The sequence below is a fragment of the Dryobates pubescens genome, chromosome 4, assembly GCF_014839835.1.
Source record: "Dryobates pubescens isolate bDryPub1 chromosome 4, bDryPub1.pri, whole genome shotgun sequence".
In the NCBI taxonomy this organism is placed as follows: domain Eukaryota; kingdom Metazoa; phylum Chordata; class Aves; order Piciformes; family Picidae; genus Dryobates; species Dryobates pubescens.
The window spans coordinates 21634544-21656748 of NC_071615.1; the positions used below are offsets into that span (position 1 = coordinate 21634544).

At 49.5% G+C, this 22205-nt stretch overlaps 2 protein-coding genes across 2 annotated transcripts in view; both read left to right on the forward strand.

Moving 5' to 3' along the window:
• Window positions 1-762: 762 nt before the first annotated feature.
• GASK1A (golgi associated kinase 1A) lies at window positions 763-6443 on the forward strand (the record flags this gene model as incomplete). Its single annotated transcript, XM_009898385.2, has 5 exons — window positions 763-1416; window positions 4628-4750; window positions 5012-5115; window positions 5665-5894; window positions 6013-6443. Coding segments are annotated over 4 exons (1092 nt in total), but the record flags the coding sequence as incomplete, so codon positions are not given.
• A 7673-nt stretch (window positions 6444-14116) lies between these two features.
• Window positions 14117-22205, forward strand: part of AKAP9 (A-kinase anchoring protein 9) — a 106766-nt gene continuing 98677 nt past the window's right edge. Inside the window, exon 1 of the mRNA XM_054160930.1 lies at window positions 14117-14282. Within this exon, the coding sequence (XP_054016905.1) occupies window positions 14235-14282 (48 nt within the window). The 5' untranslated portion in view covers window positions 14117-14234. The remainder of the gene's footprint in view (window positions 14283-22205) is intronic.

The window sequence follows — 22205 nt, forward strand, 5'->3', positions numbered from 1 at the left end:
GCTGTGTCTCAGCATGCATTGAGATGTTCTGTGAATGAGAGCAGGGATGTCTGTGTTATGGCTTCAGTGTGCAACCAGGACAGGAACACTGGGGTTGCCCCAGAATAAGGTCTGAATGTAAAATACCCTTAAGGACTGGAAAGCATTCACATCCAGCCAGGAATTTCCTCTGACTGGGTCTTTATAATTGTTTTTATATTTTATTTTATTTTTCATTTCTTGAGTCCTTAAAGAAAAATATTTTACCATTAATTCATGGTAAATTCATCATCATAAACTGATGCTGTACCTCATTGCTGAAGACATGGCAAGGTCTCTGGTGGGTCAGCCCTTGCTCTGACGAGCTTCTGAGGGCACTGTGGCTAATTTCTGGCACAAATCATGCTGCCAGCCATCCCTCTCCTGCTATAATGCCACAAAGGCAGTAAGCACTTGGGGAACACCCTTCCCAGGAAGTACACAAGCAGAGGGGCTACTCTTCCAAAGCAAATCACATCAAACTCATTAAGAGCAGTGACTGGAGCACTTAGGTTTGGGGAATCCTCAGCCACAGTAGCACTCACGGACTCCCATTAATGTTTTCCCTTTCTCTCCTTGCAGGCCCAGCGACTGTGGCGAAGGATGGGGCTGAAACCCCCTACCCTGGCAGCCCTTGGGGTGCTGCTGGCCCTGGCTCTGATAGCCCTTGTCCACTTGCCCCCACCACCGGACCACTCCCCCCACCCCCTGCCAGCATCACCCCTCCCAGCTCCCCAGAGGGAGGCAGCCACCCCCCTGTCCGGGGAACAGGTCCACGGTGAAAGGCTCCCTGTACCCCACACTCACCTGTGGTGGGACCAGCCCTCCAGCCAGGGTCAGAAGTGGCAGAAGGGGGTGGCAGGGGCTGCTCCCCCGTGGCTCTCAGCCGATGACCTCCAGAAGATGCGGCTGCTGGCTGGTGGGCGAGTGGTCTCCAAAGTCCGTATCCCCGCCCACGGGCAAGTCCTGCGCGTGGGGCTGCGGGCCACGGAGGATGCTGAGGGGGATGTCTTGCCAGACAACCCAGAGCTGGACTGCCAGGATGGGCGTTGTGGGCTCATCAAGCGCTCTAGGGACCTCTATGAGGTGCTGGCGTTCCACCTGGACAGGGTGCTGGGGCTGAACCGCAGCCTGCCTGCCGTGGCCCGGCGCTTCACCAGCCACCTCCTGCCCTACAGCTACACCAATGGCTCCCTGCGACCCATCATCTGGTGGGCACCTGACCTCCAGCACTTGGAGGATGCCAACAATGACCAGAACTCCTGCACTCTGGGGTGGCTGCAATACCAGGAGATGCTGCAGTCCCACGGACCAGTGCCTGCCACTGGGGATGTTCCCTGCTCCAGCATCCCACGTGATGAGTGGAGCCGCCTGGCACTCTTCGACTTTCTCCTCCAGGTAGGGCTGGGGTGAAGAAGACCACCCAGCCCACCAGCTGGGAAGGAAGGAATGAAGGAAGGAAGGAATGAAGGAAGGAGGGATGGGAGGAAGGAAAGGAGGAAAGAAGGAAGGCAGGGAGGGAGAAAGGGAGGGAGAAAGGGAGGGAAGGAAGGAAGGAAGGAAAAGAGGGAAGGGAAGGAGGGGAAGGAAGGGAAAGGGAGGAACTATTAAAATATGTGTTTTCTTATTTCTCTCTCTCATTTTTGGCAAAACCTGACCATTATTCTTTTATAACCTTGGACTGGCAGAGGCAGAGTAGGTCCTGGCTGGGCTTGGAAATAGTCTAGGCAAAACAACCAGAGAAATTAAAAGATTCATTTTCCCAATGAGTACAATGGAAAGGCTGAGTCTCCAGGAGAAAGTATCTAGTTTTAAGATTTTCCTTTGGCAGGCTGAGGTAGCACAGGGATAAATGCAAGGGCAATGCACAGATTTTCCTGATTAACTCCAATGGGATCCTTCTGAGTGGAAAAGTCACATAAAGATAACAAGGCCCCAAGTCAGCAGGATGTTATATAAATGAAATAGCATCCTTCAGAAATGGCTTTTGCCTTTCAGACCTTGCTGGGGAAGCAGAAGCTGCAGGCTTTGAGCCCTACTGTACATTGGCATTGACATGTTGGTTTTCTTTAATTAACCTTAAAATCAAACTTCTTCTGTATTGATTTATTATGGGTTTTGTCACAAGGTAATACCTCTTTTGGTGCAAAACTTTACTAGGGACAAAATACCAAGCCCAGTGGAAAGAGGACAGCTGCTGTGTCTTTGTCCTGTGCTTTAAAAAGATCCAAAAAAACATCAGCTCCAAAGCCCTGCAGCCACATCCCTGTCCTGTAGCACCCTCTTCCCAGCTGGGGAGAGAGAAAAAAAATTTTTCTTGGGGGGAAGTCACAGCTGGAAAGGTGTGCTGGAACTAGGATACTCTTTATATGCACCCTGGATACTGGGGTGGCTTCACATAGCATCAAAGAAGGACTGAATGGGAATTTCTTGTAGTGTTTGATCTTGGATGAGAAAGATGTGGCTCAGGAAGCTGTGGCTCAGGAAGCTGTGTTCCAGTAGCAAGACCTAATGTCCCATTCATTGGAGTAATTTAGGCTCTGCTGAGAAGAAATCAATATAAATGATTCAGGGAGGGCCAGGGAGGAGGAGGGCTCACGTATATGTCAGCAACAGGGAGGTGGTGGAGTCACTGTCCCTGGAGGGGTTCAAGAGGTGATTGGACGTGGCACTTGGTGCCATGGTCTAGTCATGAGGTCTGTAGTGACAGGCTGGACTTGATGATCATTGAGGTCTCTTCCAACCTTGGTGATACTGTGATACTGTAACACTCCCAGCATCTCCACAGCTCGCTAGTCTGGGGCTCCACTTGTACACTAGCTATAGCCTCCACCTCACACCTCCCTGGGTCCAGCACCAACACATCTTGGTTTCACCAGTGCTTGTGGGCAGATGAGTGGAGATCTCAGCCCATTTAATGTCTCTGTAAGCCATCTCAGGTTGTCTTCTTTGTAGCCCGGAAAACATGGTAGCAGGTGAGAGAATCTGCTGTGCTGAGCTTTCCAGTAGGTAGACCAAGGAGAGGCATGGAGGAAATGTGATGATTTATTTCATTTCAATGTGTTTCATGTCAAAAGAAGCTCTAGCACTTTTAAATGGTCGGTCCTCTGACAGAGAAATGCTGACCTGAGTGCTTCATTAAACCTCGGGAAACAGATGGATTTGTTAAGGGACTCCAGTGTAGGACTGAAGTTGCTTCTCAAAGGCTGAGGAATATAATGGACATAGAACCCAAACACTGCATTTCCTGCAGTGCTTGATTAGTGCTTGGGAGAGCTGAATGCTCTCTCAAAACAAGCCTGTAATTGTTAAGTTATGCCAACTATTACGATGAAAGGAATGGGGAGCCACTGTGGGTCATTTGGCTTCTGTCTAGTCATCACCTGTGGGTCTCCCCAGCCCCACCTGAGACCTGCTCCGGCCCTCTCAGTGGCTCCAGGAGCCTCTCTGCAACCCCAAGCAAGTGAGTAACAGGACCACAGGATGTTAGAGGTTGGAAGGGATCTCCGGAGATTATCGAGTCCAACCTCCCCTGCCAAAGCAGGAACACCTAGGGCAGGTCACACAGGAATGCATATAGATGGGTCTTGAAGGTCTCAGAGAAGGAGACTCCATAACCTCTCTGGGCAGCCTGTTCCAGTGCTCTGTGACCCTCACAGTGAAGAAATTCCTCCTTGTGTTGAGGTGGAACCTTCTGTGCTGTAATTTACATCCATTGCCCTTAGTCCTATCACAGGGTGCAACTGAGCAGAGCCTGTCCCCTCCCTCTTGACCCCCAGCCCTCAGATATTTATAAGCACTTATTAAATCCCCTTCACCTTCCTCCTGCAACTGGAAAATATCTTCATTTTATATAAAGGTTTATATATTTAAAGGAGATTTTAAAATAATGTATGGGAGGTTTTTTATGCTGTAATGCTGCAGATGGGCTTCCAGAGATGTAGGCATTGAGCCAACTACCCTCCATGGTCATGGTACTATGCAGCCATGGGGAGGGCTGTCAGCATCCAGTAGGGCCCCATCTGTCCCATGGGCCACTGCAGAGGATGTGCTGGCTGCTGGGGAAGCTTCAGGAATACCCAGGTGCCATGGGTTGAATGCAAATTTGATGCTGTTATTCAAAACTATCCAGTCTCATGCCAGCTTCAAAATGAAAGTGCTGGCTGGAGCAAAGCACAATGGGGCTTGGAGTTCAGATTGCAACCTGAGGGGCTTCCTGTTCCAGCTGCTGCTTTTAGGGTCTAGATTTTTGGGGATTGCTCTTTCCTGCAGGTATGGCAGTGAGGCAGGTTGGTGTTGGCTAGGTCTCTGCTTTCCTGCTTTATGCTGCACTTTTGTTTCTGCAAATAGGCTAAGCCAAGGTAATTGTGCATTATATTATTAGCTAAGGTGGTTGTGCATTGGATTATTGTTATGATGATGCGGTTTGCTCACTGAAACTTTTTATCTTAGCTCTTTTTGTCTCAAACCTCAACATGGAGGTTTTCCATGTGGTACTTTGCCTCAGTTCTGTGTTGGGGTGGGAAAAAGGCAGGTTCTCTTTACCCTGTTTCACGAGGCAAGGCAATTGAAGCCAGGTCTGACAGAGGTCCCCAAATGTCTCCCACAGGTTCATGACCGCCTGGATCGCTATTGCTGTGGGTTTCAACCTGATCCCTCCGAGCCCTGCATGGAGGAAATGCTCCATGAGAAGTGCCAAAACCCGACAGAGCTGGTCCTGGTTCACATCTTGGTATACGTCCTCACTCTACAGGGGCTGCTCTGGGACTAAGATTGTGGTGCCTAGGAGGTGCTTGCAGGGCTGATCCGTCAGCAAAGGGAATGTAGGTCCCATGGTCATGAAGGATCCATGGTGGGAGGTGTGTCTCAGCATGGGGGGACCTGGGGTTTGGCAGCTGCTATCTCTCAGGGTTTTTAAGTGCATTGAAACACCAGCCTAAACCTCCAGACTGGTGAGTCCCTGCAGTAAGCGAGTTTCACATTGCACTGGCAGGTCCGGAGGAGCGCTCCGTCCCGACTGGTGTTCATTGACAACGCGGGCAGGCCACAGCACCCTGAAGAGCAGCTCAACTTCAGGCTCCTGCAAGGCATAGACAGGTAGAAAGGGTGATGGACACCCTGCTGGGGGCACATCCCAGGTGAGGGCTGAGCTTGCACACACGGGATGAACACCAGCCCTATGTGCACACCACTGTGCCGCTCCTGGCTTCTCTGGTTGGACACCCCTGTGAAGTGGCTCCAGCTCCCACTCAGGACAGGGCAAGTAGGTGGGCTCACAAACCAATCTCATGTGCCCCTCTTCACCCAGTTCTGGGTGGCTGATGGCAGTCTCCAAATCCTATTTTCCCTTCTCTAATTGGCAGCTGCATAATGACGTTTCAAAATTTCTTGTGTCATTGCCTGCCAGATGTTTTGGTACACTCTGGACCCCTTCATTTGGAGCTCATTTGGATCTCTTTCTGATGGAGTTATCCTGAACACTTGCTGTGGGCAGAGTTTTAAGCAAGAAGCTCCTCATCCCACAATCATATCTTCTTGAAGAACTAGGATGCCCTCTGCTTGGGTGCCCTGCTCTTCCCCTCCTCCCTGCTTGGCCTTTCCTAGGTAACTCCTTCCCTCTCTCTCACTTCTGCTCCTCTGCTGCAGCTTCCCAGCAGCAGCAGTATCCACACTGCAGTCAGGCAGGTTGCAGAGCCTGCTGCTGGAGTCACTGCACATGGACCAGGAGCTCTGGGAAAGCCAGGGAGGTGCTGAGGGCCTGAAACCCCTGCTTCAGACCATCGACAGGCGAGCACACATCCTGCTGCAGTACATCCAGGAGCACAACCTGATGGTGTTTGAGGACTTTCTGCACTGAACTGATCTCTGGTGGCATGGTGAGCCTGCCCTGCAAATCCAAGCACTAGTGGTTGTATCTCATGCCCTCAGCATGGGCAATGTTACACTGCATGTGGTTGCTTGGCTCTCTGAAAGGTGTTTCTGCCCTTCTTGTAGGATGCACTGGAGGAGACAGGATCACAAGGCATAGGAAAAAGGAGGAGAAGACATCTTCCGAAACAACCCACAACTGCTTGAGAAAGGCAACAGTTATCCAGTAATGTTTCCAGCATGGATTTTCAAAAGGAGGTGAACACCTATCAGATTTTGGGGTACTTTCATTCCCCAACCCTTGCAACTTTGAAAACTGGAGGTTTAGATATTTGAACACCCTATGGGGACCCTGGGAAGGGTTAAAGAAGTGGTGAGAGGCACTGCTCAGGTATGAGGGAAGTCTCTGGCAACCTTTCTATAACTTGTACTGGGCTTCTTGATGATGTCTTCACTATTTCCAAGACATCACAGACAGAGAGGCTGGAGTAGCCTCTCTGGGGGAAAGCAGAGGGGAGCTTTCTAAGTGGATTAAGCAGAGACAAGTAATGTGAGCTGAGCTGTCTTTCCAGCCTGCAAAGGAGGCTTGGGTAAGCCACTGCCCAAAGCCTGAGCCTGGCAGGCCCCTGGAGTGCAGACAGCACCTGGCAGCAGCTGCCTCAGGAGCCTGTGGTGCTGTCCCCAGGGAGCAGTGTGCTGCAAGCTGTACCCTGGTGGGCCTGGGCTGCTGCCAAGGTGCATTTTGAATGCGGGATTTGAAGATTTAAATCTGTCACCCACTCTCCCTTTGGTGTCAAGGGATTAAAAGGGAAACCTACCCCAAGCTCTGCCACCTGTGAAGCACTCCAGCCTGCTCTCTTAGGCACAGCTGCACAAAGCTCTTTCCAAGGCTTGCAGAAATATCTTTTAAGAAAAATGCCCCAGTGTATTTCAGCAGAAGGTGATCGGGGGCAAGGTGCTTTCTGAGCATGCTGGCACCTTCAGCAGAGCCTATCCCACTCTTGTCACCCCTTAGGCCCTTGCCCAGAAGCCCACTGTGATGGGCCACAGCAGCACCCCAGCCAGACAGGTTCCCAGGTGTCAGGGCTGAAAGATAATTCAAAGGCAAAATTAACAAGCAGAATGAAAATAGAGGGATGGGCTCTGCCAGAGCCTTTTTCTCTCTGTGGTGTTTCCCAGCTAAGGCATGCAGTCAGTGTTTGCTTGCCAGGAGCAGCTGGTTCTTGACCTGTGGGTTGGTGCGTTGCCACCAGAAGAAGGCTTTTCAAAATGGTCTTAGGGAGCAGTCATCCATTTCTCTAGTGCTACAGGTGGAGTCTCCGTGCTTGAAAGACTCTGAGTCACTTGTGACTGTGTCTCAGTGAGACTAGTGTGGAGACCCATGCTGTGTGGCTGTCCCTAGATTTGGAAAACACAGCCATCCATGCAGTTCACTGGTTAAGATGTAAAGCATCAGTCATAGCCTTGGTTTTCTCTTTAAACTGAAAAGTTTCATTAAAAGAAAAGTTTTCATTCCATGTAAGCCAAGCTCTCAGTGAGAAGTGAGAGGAAGGTGGGGCACTGCACAGTGGCCAAAGCTGTAGACTTTGCTGTGCTGGAACAGCAGCTTTTGCCTTTCCTCTGGTTGCACCTGCTTTGCTTTAACATAGCACAAGGTAGTGGGGATTATTTTAGGGGGTTTTTTTTGTATTTCCTTAATTGCAAGATGTGAGTGTGCTGGCTAAACACATATGGGAACATCTGTAAGCAGTGAATAAAAAATGCTTTTGATTTAACAAAGGGTAATGTATGGATAAATGAGAGAAATGAATCCCATGATCTTGCTGAGACTGACCATTAGTCTATGTACCTATGATCAATCTATCATCTATGTACCTGTCAATTTGCCTCTCAGTTTTTATCTATCCTCCAGAGGCCCCCAGACCACTTTAGGTGCCCACAAACCCCCTTCAAACCCCCTCAAAAAATTTCCATGCCTCCAAACCCCCTTTAGAGACCACTCAGACCCCTTAGGAGCATGAGGCAGCAAGCAGTACCCCGTCGTGTCCACAAGGCGGCAGCAGTGAGCGCGCGAGTCCGAGGCATAAGGGCGCAGTGTCCATGGCATCTGTCGCATTTATTATCGATGTACCTATCCATTTGCCTCTCCGTTTGTATTCATCATCTACGTATCTATCATTTCCGGATCTATCAATCTATTTACCCCTATTTCCCCATTTCTCTCTCTTTCTTTGTCTCTCTCCACTCCCCCGCGCCCCCACCCCCCCGCTCCTTTATTTCCACCGTATCCCAGCCCACACTCATTGATAAATTTTAACTTTCCTTCTCTGATATCAACACCTGAGCAAGGTCGTGTCCAGTCTAGATGTGAAGAGCTCATGCTCCTGTGGTCCTGTAAAGGGACAATATGTGAAGCCATGACTTGGCTTCATCACTTCCATTGGAGTTCAGGAATGTCCCATGGCACGGAGACTGGGACACAGCGTTTGAGCAGTGTTCAGACAGGGATGATGTCCTTGAGGAGAGACACAGACTTTTGTCTGCATGGATTCTGTGCAGGATGACCAGGTCAGCTTAGGGAGGCTCTGTTTTGGGGAAGCCCTGAGAAGCAGCACTGGAGAGAGGCTCTGGGGTATAAATTCCTTTTGACTTGGGGTAGCAGGAGGCAGCTTTATGAAGGCAAAGCTTCTCTGAAGCAGGGATTCATGGAATTCCTGGATCCAAAGGACGAAGGCAAAGGGAAGGGCAAGAGAAGGGCTTTGTGGAACTAACAGTCCAAAAGCCTGACAATATTTCTAGGCATCACTAAGTAAGACAAAGAGCCAAAATCATGAACTGGAGCCTTCTGTGGGTTTGCATCATGTACCAGAGGCACACATTTCTAAGTCATGACCAGAACAAAAGGTGGCTGAGCTGAGGGATCAATGCAAACACTTATTGTGTAAGAGCTGTGGGCTGGTGGGAACCAGATGACATGAAACACTTCTGTAAAACATCACCTGTCAGAAGATTTTGTGTATATACAAATTAAAAAGAGTGGATTTTCCTGTGTTTGTGTTGGGATTTGTGATTTAAACAGAAAAACTTTTCTGAACGGGGCCAAGCTGAACGGCTCCCCACGCGCAGGGGAGTTCTCAGTGCTGCCACCGTGTGTGCAATTGTCAGTACTGCAGCTTCTGCAGCGGTGTGTGCCGCCCCGTCAGTGCTCACTGCTGCCACCGTGTGGTTTATCGTCAGCACTGCAGTTCTGCAGCGGCGTGTGCCGCCCCGTCAGTGCTCACTGCTGCCACCGTGTGGTTTATTGTCAGCACTGCAGTTCTGCAGCGGCGTGTGCCGCCCCGTCAGTGCTCACTGCTGCCACCGTGTGGTTTATTATCGGCACTGCAGTTCTGCAGCGGCGTGTGCCGCCCCGTCGATCCTTCCGTGCTGCTGCCTCGATTCTAAGTGCCCTGAATGCTTGAAATGCCTGAAAATTCTTAGGGGAGAGAGAAGAAGAGAGAAAAAAAAACGATTAAAACTTGTAGGTATTAGTGCGAGGCAAAAATCTCTTGGTTTTTATATCGGTATTTAAAAATTATACTCGTTTGCAGTTAAGAAAGGGAGCCGAGTCTCGCTCCCGCACCCCGCCGCTGCGGAAGCCTGCGCGATGGCTCTGCCTTGGGAGCAGAAGGTCACGGAGAGCTCTGGACTGGGCATCTGACAAGGTTCCGAACAGCCACGGGTGCCTGCGAGCCGCCATCCTTTCGCGGGGGAAGAGGTCCCGCAGGATTTCGGGAGGTTTCATTCTGGTTTTCGGTGTCCCTGCAGGCTCGGGTCCCCCAGCCCTGTTCCCCCCTGGCATCTAAAGGTGACCTGGGGGCATCTAAATGGATTTTGCAGGTGCAAAGGCAGGTCTGGGGGCAGCCACTATCTGAAGGGGGGCTACAAGAAAGCTAGTGAGGGACTTCTTAGAGTGTCAGGTAAGGATAGGACTAGGGGGAATGGAACAAAGATAGAAATGGGTAGATTCAGATTGGAGGTTAGGAAGTTCTTCCCCATGAGGGCGGTGAGACACTGGAACAGGTTGCCCTGGAGGTTTTTAAGGCAAGGTTGGATGGGGCTCTGGGCAACCTGATCTAGTGTGAGGAGTCCCTGCCCATGGCAGGGGGCTTGAAACTAGATGATCCTTGAGGTCCCTTCCAATCCTAACAATTCTATGATTCTATGATTCTAAATCATCTAAAATGGGTCTGTGTATATCAAAAGGTCTTTTGGAGTCATCTGAATGGGTCTGGGGACATCTGAAGGAGGCCTGTGAGCATCTAAAGGGGGTCCAGAGGCCTCTTAAGGGGTTGTGTGGGGATCTAAAGTAAGTCTGGGGGTAGGAAAAGGGGTTTGGGGAGCATCTAAAAGGGTCTGTGTGCATCTAAAATGGGTCTGGGTATGTCAGAATGTCTTCTGGAGACACCTAAGGGGTTCTAGGGTGCATCTAAAGAGGTGTGTGGGCATCTGAAGTGGTTCTGGGGACAGCTAAAGGAGGTCTCTGAGCATGTAGAGGGGGTCTGGGGGCCAGGGCTCCTTCTTCTGTCCTCTGTTTCTCCACTGCTGGAGTGTTTCTGAGAGTAAATGGGAGGGTGGGAGTCCTAGTAAAAAACTCTGCTGGTGAACAGTGTTGTGTATGCTCTGAGTAGCTGTGGGCAGTGGGTTCTTGTGAAGCGGACCCTGAGATCCTATAGGGAAATGTGTGGCAGGAGAGTTGGATAAATAAAGGCCACCATAACTGGCTGTCCAAGTTGTGGCTTCCTGATGGCTTGCTCCATAGAAAGGGTAACATTTATACAGCTGAAGTAGGACACCGCACTGCATGGATTTTTTCTTCCTAGGAGAGAAAGTTCTGTTCTTCTTCCACTGTTGAGAGAATATGGACATACTATTCCCTAGGATATTTTATTCAGAGGCAATGTCCACAGTAATCTCTTATAGTTTGTCACTATGATTTTAATCACTTTCATTGTCATGAATTAGATGTTTAACTAAAATCCATTAGAATTACATGGATAAAAGTCTATGAGAGGAAAATTAGGCCCAGCAGTTCTCAGCCTTAGCTGAAGAACCCCTTTAATTATGGGATCTGGGATGTTTGTAATTACCTTCTAAGTGGGGTATTTAATTATTAAGAATTTACTATCACAGCATCATGCATGAGTGGAATTTTACTGACACCTAACAGCTTGTCCTGTGCTGGTGGTCTCCAGCAGTCAAGAGGAATGTCACTACCACTAAAGATGATTTGTGGTGTCCTCAGGGGCCTTTGCAGTCACTTTGCACAGGCTTTGCATGGAATGCTGGCTTATGCTGACAGGAGAAATTTAAAGGCATGAGCACAAATCAGTGTATTTCTAGGAAAAAAAACCCACCACATTTCCTCTTCAATTCTTAATGCATTTTCATTTTCTTAATCTTCATTTCATAAATGTCTGGATCTTCATTTTCATTTGCTGCTTTTCTCCTGCATGTGCTTTTCCTCCAGTGAGACAGCAAAGCCTGGGAACTCCAGCTCAGACACATGCCTGCTGCTGGCATGGAAGAAAGCATGGCACAGACAGTTGTCATTCCCTTCCATGGAGCTTTTCCTCTTCTCACATAAATGGTATTCATTTCCTTTTTCACTGAAGGCTGCACATGGTGAGGGTTGAACATTACCAGACTTTTCCATGGAATGCAGCATGTTTCAGGAGGAATTTTTTCCTTTTTTTAAAGGAAAGTTTCATTTTTTAAAAAAGGCAAACCCTTTATAGTTTCAGATTATAGGTTTGGCTTACTTTGGGAGAAATATGGGTATGGAAGTCTAATGCTAGGAATCCAATGGTGGTGGCGGTGTCACCATCCCTGGAGGTGAAGAACAAGTAGATGTGGCACTTTGTGACATGGTCTAGTGGTCATGGTGGTGTTGGGTAGATGATCTTGGAGGTCTTTTCTAGCTTTAATGATTTTATGATTCTTTGATTCTACTATTTTTCATCTGATCAGTATAATTTTTCCCCCATTCTGGGCATATCTGGTCTTTGCTGGAAAATTCTAGCAAGGAAAAAAACATCTACTAAATGAATTGTGTTTGAAAGATTAGGAGGGCCAAGACCTAAGCTAATTCAGAAAGGTGTTGGATTTTGCTTTGCACAAAGCAGAATGACTCCAAATGCGGAACAGGCAGCTGTTACCAAGGAAGAAAGGTTTGCCAGGAACCTGTAAGCCTGCACCACCATCCCACCATCACAAATAGCACTGGCCTCAGGGGGAACTGAAAGAAAAAAAGCACAACCTGAACATGTGAAACCAATTGCTGTTAGCCTTGCAAGGCACACATTTAATAGACAGTATTTAATAATTCCAGGATATTGCTTGTATGGCATGCTGAGGTGTAGGTTAGCATTTAATTGCCACGTGCCATATTCCCCATTGTGCTTTCAACAGGCCTGTCTCAGCTGTTCTGGCATAATGAGTGAATGTTGAGTAATTTAAAAAGCCAGGCTGCACATTCGGTGTGATTGGTGGTGTTCTTCTCCAGAGTAACTAGTGACAGGGTGAGTAGAAATGGCCTCAAGTTGCACCAGGGGAGGTTTAGGTTGGATATTAGAAATAATTTCTTTACTGAAAATTATAGAATCATAGAATGCCAGCTTGGCAGGGCCCCAAGACTCATCTGGCCCAACCTTTCTAGGTGACAATGCAGTGGAAATGAGCTGGCCCAGCAGACTGCCAGGTTGAGGCTTCAAACTGTCCATTGTAGGGGCATCCATGCTCCCCTTGGGAGATGATTCCAGTGTCTGACTGTTCTCATGGGGAAAAACTTGCTTCCAGAGTCCAGTGAGAATCTTCCCAGCAGTAACTTGTCCCCGTCACCCCTTGTCCTCTCCATGGGACTCCTTGTACAAAGGGAGTCTCCATCTTCTTGGTAGCCACCCTTTATGTACTGGTCCATGGTAAAAAAATACCTCCCCTAACCCTTCTCTTCTCAAGGGGCTGAACAACCCCAGCTCTCTCAGGCTTTGCTCACCTGGTAGGGCTATCAGTGCTCTGATCATTCTCCTGGCTCTTCTCTGGACAGTGTCCAGCCTGTCTGCATCTTTTCTATACAGAAAAGACCAAAACTGCAGGCAGTGCTCCAGGTGTGGTCTGACCAGCACTAAGTAGAGCGGGACAATGACTTCTTTATCTCTGCTGGTGATGCCCTTGTTGATGCAACCCAGCATCTTTGGCTGGCTTTCTTTTCCCCTTCAGCACACTGTTCACTCATGGTGAGTTTATTGTCCACTAAGCCTCCCAGGTCCCTTGCCACAGAGCTGCTCTCTAGCCAAGTGGATCACAGCCTGAGCTGCACTCCTGGGTTATGTATTTCCAGCTACAAGACCCTACACATGTCTTTGTTGAACTTCATAAGGTTCTTGCTAACCCATTCTTTCAACCTGTCCACGTGAAAGAGTGGTCAGGCATTGGAACAGGCTGCCTAGGGAGGTGGTGAAGTCACCATGCCTGGAGGTGTTCAAGAAACCTGTGGCCATGGCACCTGGGGACACGGTTTAGTGGGCACAGTGGTGTTGTGTTGATGTGTGGACTCGATCTTGAAGGTCTTTGCCAACCAAAACGACTCCATGACTGCATTTCCAAGCTTTAGATCCATGCCGTAAAAAGATCGAGATTGACCGAGCCAGAGACAGGGCAAACCCGAACTGTTCCAACCAAGCACGGCAGCGGCGGGGCTGCGTTTGCGCGGCGGCAGCCGGCAGCGCTCCAGCAGACCTCGGGCGCCGCCTCTCTCAGCCCTTTGTATGAACGAACCGCGAGTTTGGGGCGTTCAGCCGCTGCGGCTCCTTTGTGGGAAGAGACGCCCCCCGCCTCGCTGCCTGCCGGAGCGAGAAGGGGTGTGGAAGGGGTGTTCCCACCCCCGCCTCCGTCCTCCCCACCACCCAGCTTGCGGCCGTGCCCGGGGCTGGCTCCCAGCCGGCTGTCATCGCGGATCTGTGCTGTCCACCGGGGCCTCGGGGCTGCAAACCCGCCCGCCTGAGACGGGCTGCGGCGGGGCGCGGAGCAGCCCGGCCGGGCGGGGAGGAGCGGCCGGCGGCGGCAGGAGGAGGAGCAGCGGGCGGCGGCGCGTCATCTTCCCCGGCCGCGTGTTTACGTGGAGATGAACATGGCGGCGCCGGTGGCCGCGCCGCAGCTGCTGTCTTTGCTGTGAGGCGGGGCGGGACGGGACGGGACGGGACGGGACGGGACCCGACGAGACCCCGAGAGTGTGCGCTCCGGCTGAGGGAAAGCGCCGGCGTGGACCCCGCGTCCTGCCGCCCGGTGAGGATCTGTCCCGCACAGCCGCCATGGAGGACGAGGAGCGGCTGAAGAAGCTGGAGGCAGGGAAAGCCAAGGTGAGGAGCGGGCGGGCGGCGGCGGGCAGCGCCGGGAGGCCGGCGCGGGGATTGTCACAGCGGGGCCGGGCGCAGCGGGGCTGGAGGGCACGGCGGATCGCGGCGCGGAGCTCAGCGCGGAGCTCGGCTCGGAGTCCCGCTGCGAGCAAAGCCTTGGGCGGGGGAAGCGCTTTGTGCTGCTCGCCCTGCGGGGCCAAGCTGCTTGCTGCGGCCGGCTGCGGGCGGTGGGTGACTGCGGACGCCGCCACAGGTTTCCATCGCAGGGCGGTGCGTTGCGGTTCCCGCTCCGCTGCGGGAAGAGCTGAGGAAGAGGAGGAGGCTGTTGGCGAGTTGTCTGTAGACACCGGGAGTCACCTGCGGCACCTGCCGTGAGGCGCTGGCAGCCCCTGGGGCCCGCACAGCCGCTTTCAGCACTCGCTGCCTCATGGGCTGTCAGGCGGCTCAGACGGTGCCCTGCAGCTTACCGGAGCCTTAATCGGGGAGCTTAGCATTTTACTCTTTAAGTACGGCTCAGAACCACCCTGCTGCATGAGTGCTTTTGCGTTCTGGACCTCCTCCAGTCTAGGAGGATCTCTTTGTTACATCAAAGAAAGCTTTGGTGTAGTCAGTGAGATAAGGTAATTAATGGAATTTGTAGGGAAATAAGGTGAAATTAGGGGTTTGAGCTCAGGTATCATCAGGTTTCTTCCAGCAGCCATCTCTTTGTACACATCTAAAGGGTGAGTGTCAGGGGGATGGAACCAGGCTCTTCTCAGTGGTGTGCCGTGACAGGACGAGGGACAGTGGACACAAACTGAAACCCAGGAGGTTCCACCTAAACATAAGGAAAAAATTATTCCCTTTGAGGGTGGCAGAGCAGGCTGCCCAGAGAGGTGATGAAGTAAGTTTCCACCTCTGGAGGCATTCCAAACCCACCTGGAGTGTTCCTGTGGGATTTGCTCCAGCAAGGGCAGGGAGGGGGTGTGTGTACTCAATGATCTTCAGAGGTGCCTTCCAACCCCCCCATCATTCTGTGATTTCTAAATGGTAAGAGTTTAGAAGCCTATCAGTCAGACAGTCATGCTAAAGATGAACCTGCAACTTGGCAGGAGCTAAGAATACAGGCAACAATAGGACAAGCTCAAGATGAAGATATGAAACACCTTCACTGGCCTATGTGGTCTATGGAAAAGAGAGTGCAGGTCAGCTGGTAAGGTTGGAACAGGAATTTTGGACTCGATGATCTAGGAGGTCTTTTCCAGCCAGCAGAATTCTGTGATTCAGTGTTCTGCTGTGTGAGGCAGAAACTTTCAGAGTGTGCTTCTGTCTGTTTTGAAAGAGTTTGAAATGTGCATTAGGGAACTCTCATAGATGGAGCTGTGTGTTCGGGTATGAAAACCTGTTCTGAAGTGCTTAAAGCAAGAGTGGTGTTTGCACAAGGTTATGCAGCACCGTGAAAAGGCGGTGGGACAGAGCAGGTCTTGGTGGCAGGGTGTACTGTCACACCCTGCTTGGCTAATTCTTTGGCAAAAATTAGAAAGTGGTTGAGGGAGGAAGTGGTTGAAGTAGATTTGCATCTGTCTGAAACCAGAATAAAAGATTGATTAACATACAAGATAAATGACAGTTGGTGAAAAGTGACCCAAAAGGCAGTGATCTGTCAGAAGACTTCCTTCTCTGCACTTCAGTGCTTCCTTCCAGCACTGTGTCCAGGTTGGGGCACTGCAGTATAAGAAAGACATTGAGGTGCTGGAGTGGATACAGAGAAGGGCAACAGAGAGGGATTTGGAGAACAGTTCCTATGCGGAGAGGCTGAGGGGGCTGGGGTTGTTTAACCTGAAGAAAAGGAGGCTGAGGGAACACCTCATTGCTCTCTACAGCTAGTGTTTGGCCTCTTCTTGCAAGTAGATAGTGATAGGACAAGATGAAATGGCCTCAAGCTGTGCCAGAAGTTTAGGTTGGGTACTAGGAAAAATTTCTTTGCTGCGAGAGTGGTCAGGGATTGGAACAGGATGCCCAGGGAGGTGGTGTTCAAGAAATGAGTAGATGTGGCACTTTGGGACATGGTTTAATGGGCATGGAGGTGTTGCATAGAAAGTTGGACTTGATGATCTTAGAGGGCTTTTCCAACCCTTATGATTCTTACTTTGAGCAAAGACATCTGCACACTCTACTAATTCATTGTCTGGTTTAGGAGCACTGTTGTAACTCTCTCCTGTCTTTTAATTTTCTGTGACTAAAACCTAGCAATGTTCTTGTGAGTAATTGTTTGCCTGAAGTCTTTCATAACCTATGCTTTTAAAGGTCCCTTGTGGTTTGGGTCATTATCACTCTTTAAAGCTGTATGGGATTCACATGGGAAGGGACTGGTAAAAACAGGGTTAGTTTTTCAGATTTTTGTGGGTGTTTCATGTACCACTTACCCCTTTTTTTTTTACACATGAGTGATGTAAGGAGAAGTGTTGTACTGCAGAGACTAGGGCACAGCCTTCCAGTGATAAGTGTCAGGGATAAAGGCAGAAAAAGAGGCATTGTGTTAGCAGAGTGGAAGCAGGAGTTGCTCTTGCAGCTGCTTCTCCCTTTCTCAAGGATGCAAACACATTCACAACAGCATGACCAGTGGGCCTCCTAGAATTGCTTGGCTCCACTGAGGCTCCTGTATCTGGCTCAGGGCAACCCCAAGCACGAATCCAGGTTGAATGGAGGATGGAGACAGAACAGTGCAGAGGAGGACTCAGGTGCTGGCGAGTAGCGGCTCACTGTGAGCTAGCAATGGTCTGTGGCAGCCCAGAAACCAACCCTGTGTTGGGCTGCATCCAAAGCAGTGTGGGCAGCAGGGGCAAGGAGGGGATTTTGCCCCTCTGCTTTGCTGAGACCCCACCTGGAGTGATGGGCCAACTGTGGAGCCCTCAGCACAAGAAGGACATAGAACTGTTAAAACAAGTCCAGAGGAGCCCACCATGGTGATCAGAGGGCTGGAACAGCTCTGCTATGGAGACAGGCTGAGAGAGTTGGGGATGTTCATCTTGGAGGAGAGAAAGCTGCAGGGAGACCTTAGAGCAGCCTGCCAGGGTTTGAAGTAGTGTAGTGACAGGATGAGGGGTAATGACTAGACTGAGATTAGATACTATGAGAAAATTATTCCCCAAGGGTGCTGAGGTAGTGGAACAGGTTACCCAAAGAAGTTGTGGAGGTTCCACCCCTCAAGCCTCCACAACTTAATTGATAGTCTGGGTTTCCCTCACTCCAAGAAGGATGTTGAGGTCCTGGAGCAGATCCAAGGAAGGGCAACAGGTTGTGTAACTGAATTGTCAAGTTATCTTTACAGATTGAGTAGTAAAAAGAAATAACTCTGTGATTGTCTTCTGATCATGCCTGTAAATCTGGTGGCTGAAGATGTGGAACCTGGTCAAGTCCATCTTCAGCCACCTGATTTGCATGGGCTTGATGAGTTTAAAGATGTCTTTCAAGCCAAATGATTCTAAAGTGGCCTTGTCTAAAAGTGCTTCTGTTTGCTTTTTTACATCTGATGCTTTTCTCCTCCCCCCCGCAAAGTTTTATCTCCTCATCTCTGGCTTCTTCAGACTGAGGAATTTTGAGTTTCTCAAGGAAAGTTGCTGATCAGTTTCTTTGGAATCAAAGACCCAGGTTCAGTGTGGGATACTTACATGCTCTAATTTCAAAGCTCCAGAAGAATTCACCACTCAGATTGTTTGCAAAACTGTCCTCCTGAACTCGCTGCAGTTTCCCTGGGGAGGACGCGAGCCACAGCATTTCAGTGGTCTTGGAGAGCTTTTCACCATGGGAGACAAGTTCAATACACTTAAACCTTGCTGGCTTGCTGACACAGCATCTTCTGCTTCCAGCTGCAGAGTGTGTTTTTCCTGGAGATGATGGTTAGAAAGAGAATAGAAACCCTTTGGGTCATATTTGCAAGGGAAACTACTGTACTGCTGTGGCCAAAGTGCAACATGTCTCTGCAGCTCCTGGCCTGAGCTTCAGAGCCACCAAGCCTGGTGTAGTCCAGGAGGTGGGGTAGATGGGATTCTGGCACTCAGTAAGGTACTGTGCCAATATTGACCAAGTAGGTGTAACAGAGGAAAAGCAAAGTTGCATAAGAGCTTACCTAAGTCTGACTTCACTGTGAGGCTGTGATTTAACAGAAGTGGTTATCCCTTAATCCTGGGTTTGTTTTCTGAAGCTTTTACTTGTCCTTAACCTCTGCTTGTGGCCAGTAGGTCGAGGAAGGGGATTCTTCCCCTCTACTCCCTTCTGCTGAGACCCTACCTAGAGTCCCGAGTCCAGATCGGGTGACCCCAACACAAGAAGAACATGGAGCTGTTAGAATGGGTCCAGAGGAGACCACCAAGGTGATGCAAAGAGACCTCAGAGCAGTCTTCCAGAATTTGAAGGGGGCCTCTGGGAGAGTTGGACAGGGACTTTTTAGAGAGGCATGGAGCGACGTGGCTTCAAACTGGAAGAAGCTGGATTGAGATGGGCCATGAGAAAGCAATTCTTGCCCATGAGGGTGATGAAGCACTGGAACAGGTTGCCCAGAGTTCTTCTGGAGGCTCCAAGCCTGGCAGTGTTCAAAGGCAGGTAAAACCTGGGTTGAGATAAAGAGAGTTTATAGGGCAGAAGAGGAAGGGAAACCAATAATAAGCACACAAAAGAAGTGAAGCACTATACTGTCCCTCACCACTTGCTGTCTCATGTCCAGCCAATCCCCATACATCCCTTGGCCACCTCCCTCCAGTTTATGTATTGGACATGATGTCAGATGGTATGGAACACCCCTGTGCCTCCTTTAGGTCAGCTGCCCTGGCTGTGTGCCCTCCCAGCTTCTCGTGCACTCCCAGCCACTGCTGTCAGGGCAGAGGATGTGAAGTTTCTCCACGGCTAAGGTAACAGTTTTAAAGAGAACATGTGCCCCTTTGGGGGCATTGTCAGGGGAAAGTATAGATTTGCTGAAAGCTGTACTGGGTGGCAAAATTACCTTTGTTCCAACCCATGACAGAAACATCTCCCTGCTTCATAACAAGGGTAGGAAGACTCTTGGTACATTTAGTAGCCTGTTGTGCTAGCTAGGAGAGTTTGCTGTGTTTCAGGAGATGGTGGCAATTCTGACACAAGGGTTCTCTGAGGAGGATGAGTTTTCATTGTTTGATATATCTTCTGGGCATTCACAAGTCCAGGGCCAAGACTGGAATGTTGTGAGCAGTGTCAGTGTCTTTTTGAGCTCACTTTTCTCTTGGGACCTGTAGTGTGTCCAGGATGACAGAAGCCTGTCAGAAGAACACAAACCTGTCAAACCCTGCATGCTGAGCATGAAATTCTGCACTTGGTTCTTTCCTTGTGTCTGCTCTGCTGCTCACAGAGCTGTCTCTCACAAACCTACTGAGTTTGGGGGCTTTATTCTCACTCCACTCAGTGCCAGACGTGCCACATGGTAAAAATTCATGTAAAAATGGTCTAAACAGGGTGGGGAAATGATGAAGCCCAACTGAGTTTAACTTGGTTTAAAGTTAAAAATCCGATCACTAAATGTTCATTTAAATGATAATTTGAAGTTGTGTTTGGTTTCTACACAAGTTTGGAACAAAGAAAAGGCCAGAATTCCTACAAATCATCTGCAAATGGATTTCAGTTCTCCAGACTACCTTGTCACAAACAGTAATGTTGAGATTTTCAAGGTTGCCTTTCACAGCTGGTTAGAAATCATCACATCAGTTGCATTTCATAGAATCCTAGAATGGCTTGAATTGGAAGGGACCTTCAAGATCATCCAGTTCCAACCATGCTGCCATGGGCAGGGACACCTTCTACTAGACCAGGTTGCTCAAGGCCCCATCCAACCTGCTCTTCAGCACTCCAGCCTTGGAGCCTCCACAACTTTGCTGGACAACCTGTTCCAGTGCCTCCCCACCCTTGTGGGTGAACAATTTCATCTGAATGTCTCATCTTAGTCCTTCTAGTTTGAATCCATTGCCCTTCATCCTGTTGCTCCATGCCTTTGTACAAAGGCCCTCTCCAGCTCTCCTGGAGGTCGCCTTCAAATGTTAACAAGGAGTGGCTGTTAGCTTGAACAGAATTTAAACTGTTGATCTCCGTAAGAAAATATTTCCCCATGAGAACAGATGGAATTGTCTCCAGTGGATTCCTATAGGTTGAGCAGTTTGAAGACTCAGCTTGACAGTGTGCTGGACCAGCTCATTTCAACTGCACCATCACCTAGGAAGGCTGGAGCAGATGATCCCTGGGGTGCTTTCCAATGTGGCATTCTGATGTCTTGCTGGTAGTCTTGTTGTCAAAGAGGTAACCTCTCAAATTCCCTGTCCAGAGTCTTCCCTGTTGCTCAGAGAAGTTGTGGAGGCTCCAAGCCTGGCAGTGTTGATCTTGATGCTCTTGAAGGTCTCTTCCAACCCAACCCAGTCTATGATTCAAACCAGAATATCTGTCTGGTGTTTCTCTGAATCAAATCCAGGGCCAGTGATTGGTGTTTATAATCCCATTGTTAGAAAGATGAGGATCATTACTGTCCTTCTGGAAGCTTTCTGGTTTCTGCTTTTATAGTTTAGTGTTAAAAGCTCAGGCTTGATGAAAGAGTGGAATGTCCACCTCAACTCTTCAGGACAGCGAATTAGCAGAAGAACTTGTCTGTGGTACAAATATCAGCTCGCAGGTTGTCAGCCATCTGATGGACAAGCGCTGGGTGGAGATGCTGGCAGCTGCTGCTTTGCATACTTCTGGGTTTTTTATAGTTGGCTTCTAACAGGCAAGCACAGATGGCCTTGGACAGCCTAATTTTGTGTGTTCCTGAAGTAGAGAAAACATTTGCATGGTGTTTTAAATTGCATTGTCTAAATAGCATGTGTTAATGTTGCAGGTTTTCATCTTAATTGCTGGGCTTTTGGGAATCAGGTACTTCAGTGGCTTGTTCAGAATGGGAAAGGGTTCTGTGCCCAGCTTCCCAGGAACAAGAAAATGTGTTCTCAGATAAGCTCTTGTTAAGAAATTTGTATTGTTTTGTGCCACTAGCAACAGGGGAAGGGTTTTTCCTGAACACATGAATCATTTTTTACACCATCAGGCTTTGCTCCTGCTGATAATGAAGGATGTTCTATCAGAGAGTCAGGACTGGATGGTTCAGTGGCATTTCAGACAGCATTTGGAACTGCTCTAGCTCAGAGTTTAAAAGGAGTTGTAGAGGAACCATGTGAAATGCCCTTGGGAAAGGTCAGGATTGTTCTGCCCATTCTGGGAAGTTCAGTCTGCTGGGTAAGTGTTTGGTTTGGTTTGGTTTGGTTTTTCTCAGAATCCTAGAAGAAATGAGTGCTAAGCTACATTTGCTGGGATGTGAATTCATGGCTTGATTGCTATTTCTGGCAGTCTGCTAAAATCAGGGAATCATGGAATTGTTTTGGTTGGAAGAGATGTTAACGGTCATCCAGTCCAACCATTCTCTAACTCTGCCAAGGCTGGGGCTAAACCATGGCCCTCAGCACCACATCTCTGCATCTTGGAAATACCTTCAGGGATGGGGATTCAGCCACCTCCCTGGGCAGCCTGTGCCAGGCCTTGAGAACCTTTTCAGTCAAGAAGTTTCTTCTCATGTCCAACCTAAACCTCCCTGGCACAACCTGAGGCCATTGCCTCTCCTCCTGGCACCTGATACTAGGGAGAGGAGACCAACCCCCACCTTCAGCCTTCTCTCAGGGAGCTGTAGAGAGCAATGAGGTCTCCTCTCAGCCTTCTCTTCTCCAGACTAAACACCCTCAGGTCTTCCAGCTGCTCCTCACCAGCCCTGTTCTCCACCAGCTTCCTTGCCCTTCTCTGGACCTCTTCCAGCCCCTCAATGTCCTTCTTGGAGCAAGGGTCCCAAAACTGAACCTCAGGGTGAGCCCTCAGCTTTATCTTGATTCAAGGTCAAGTTGACCAGGGTAG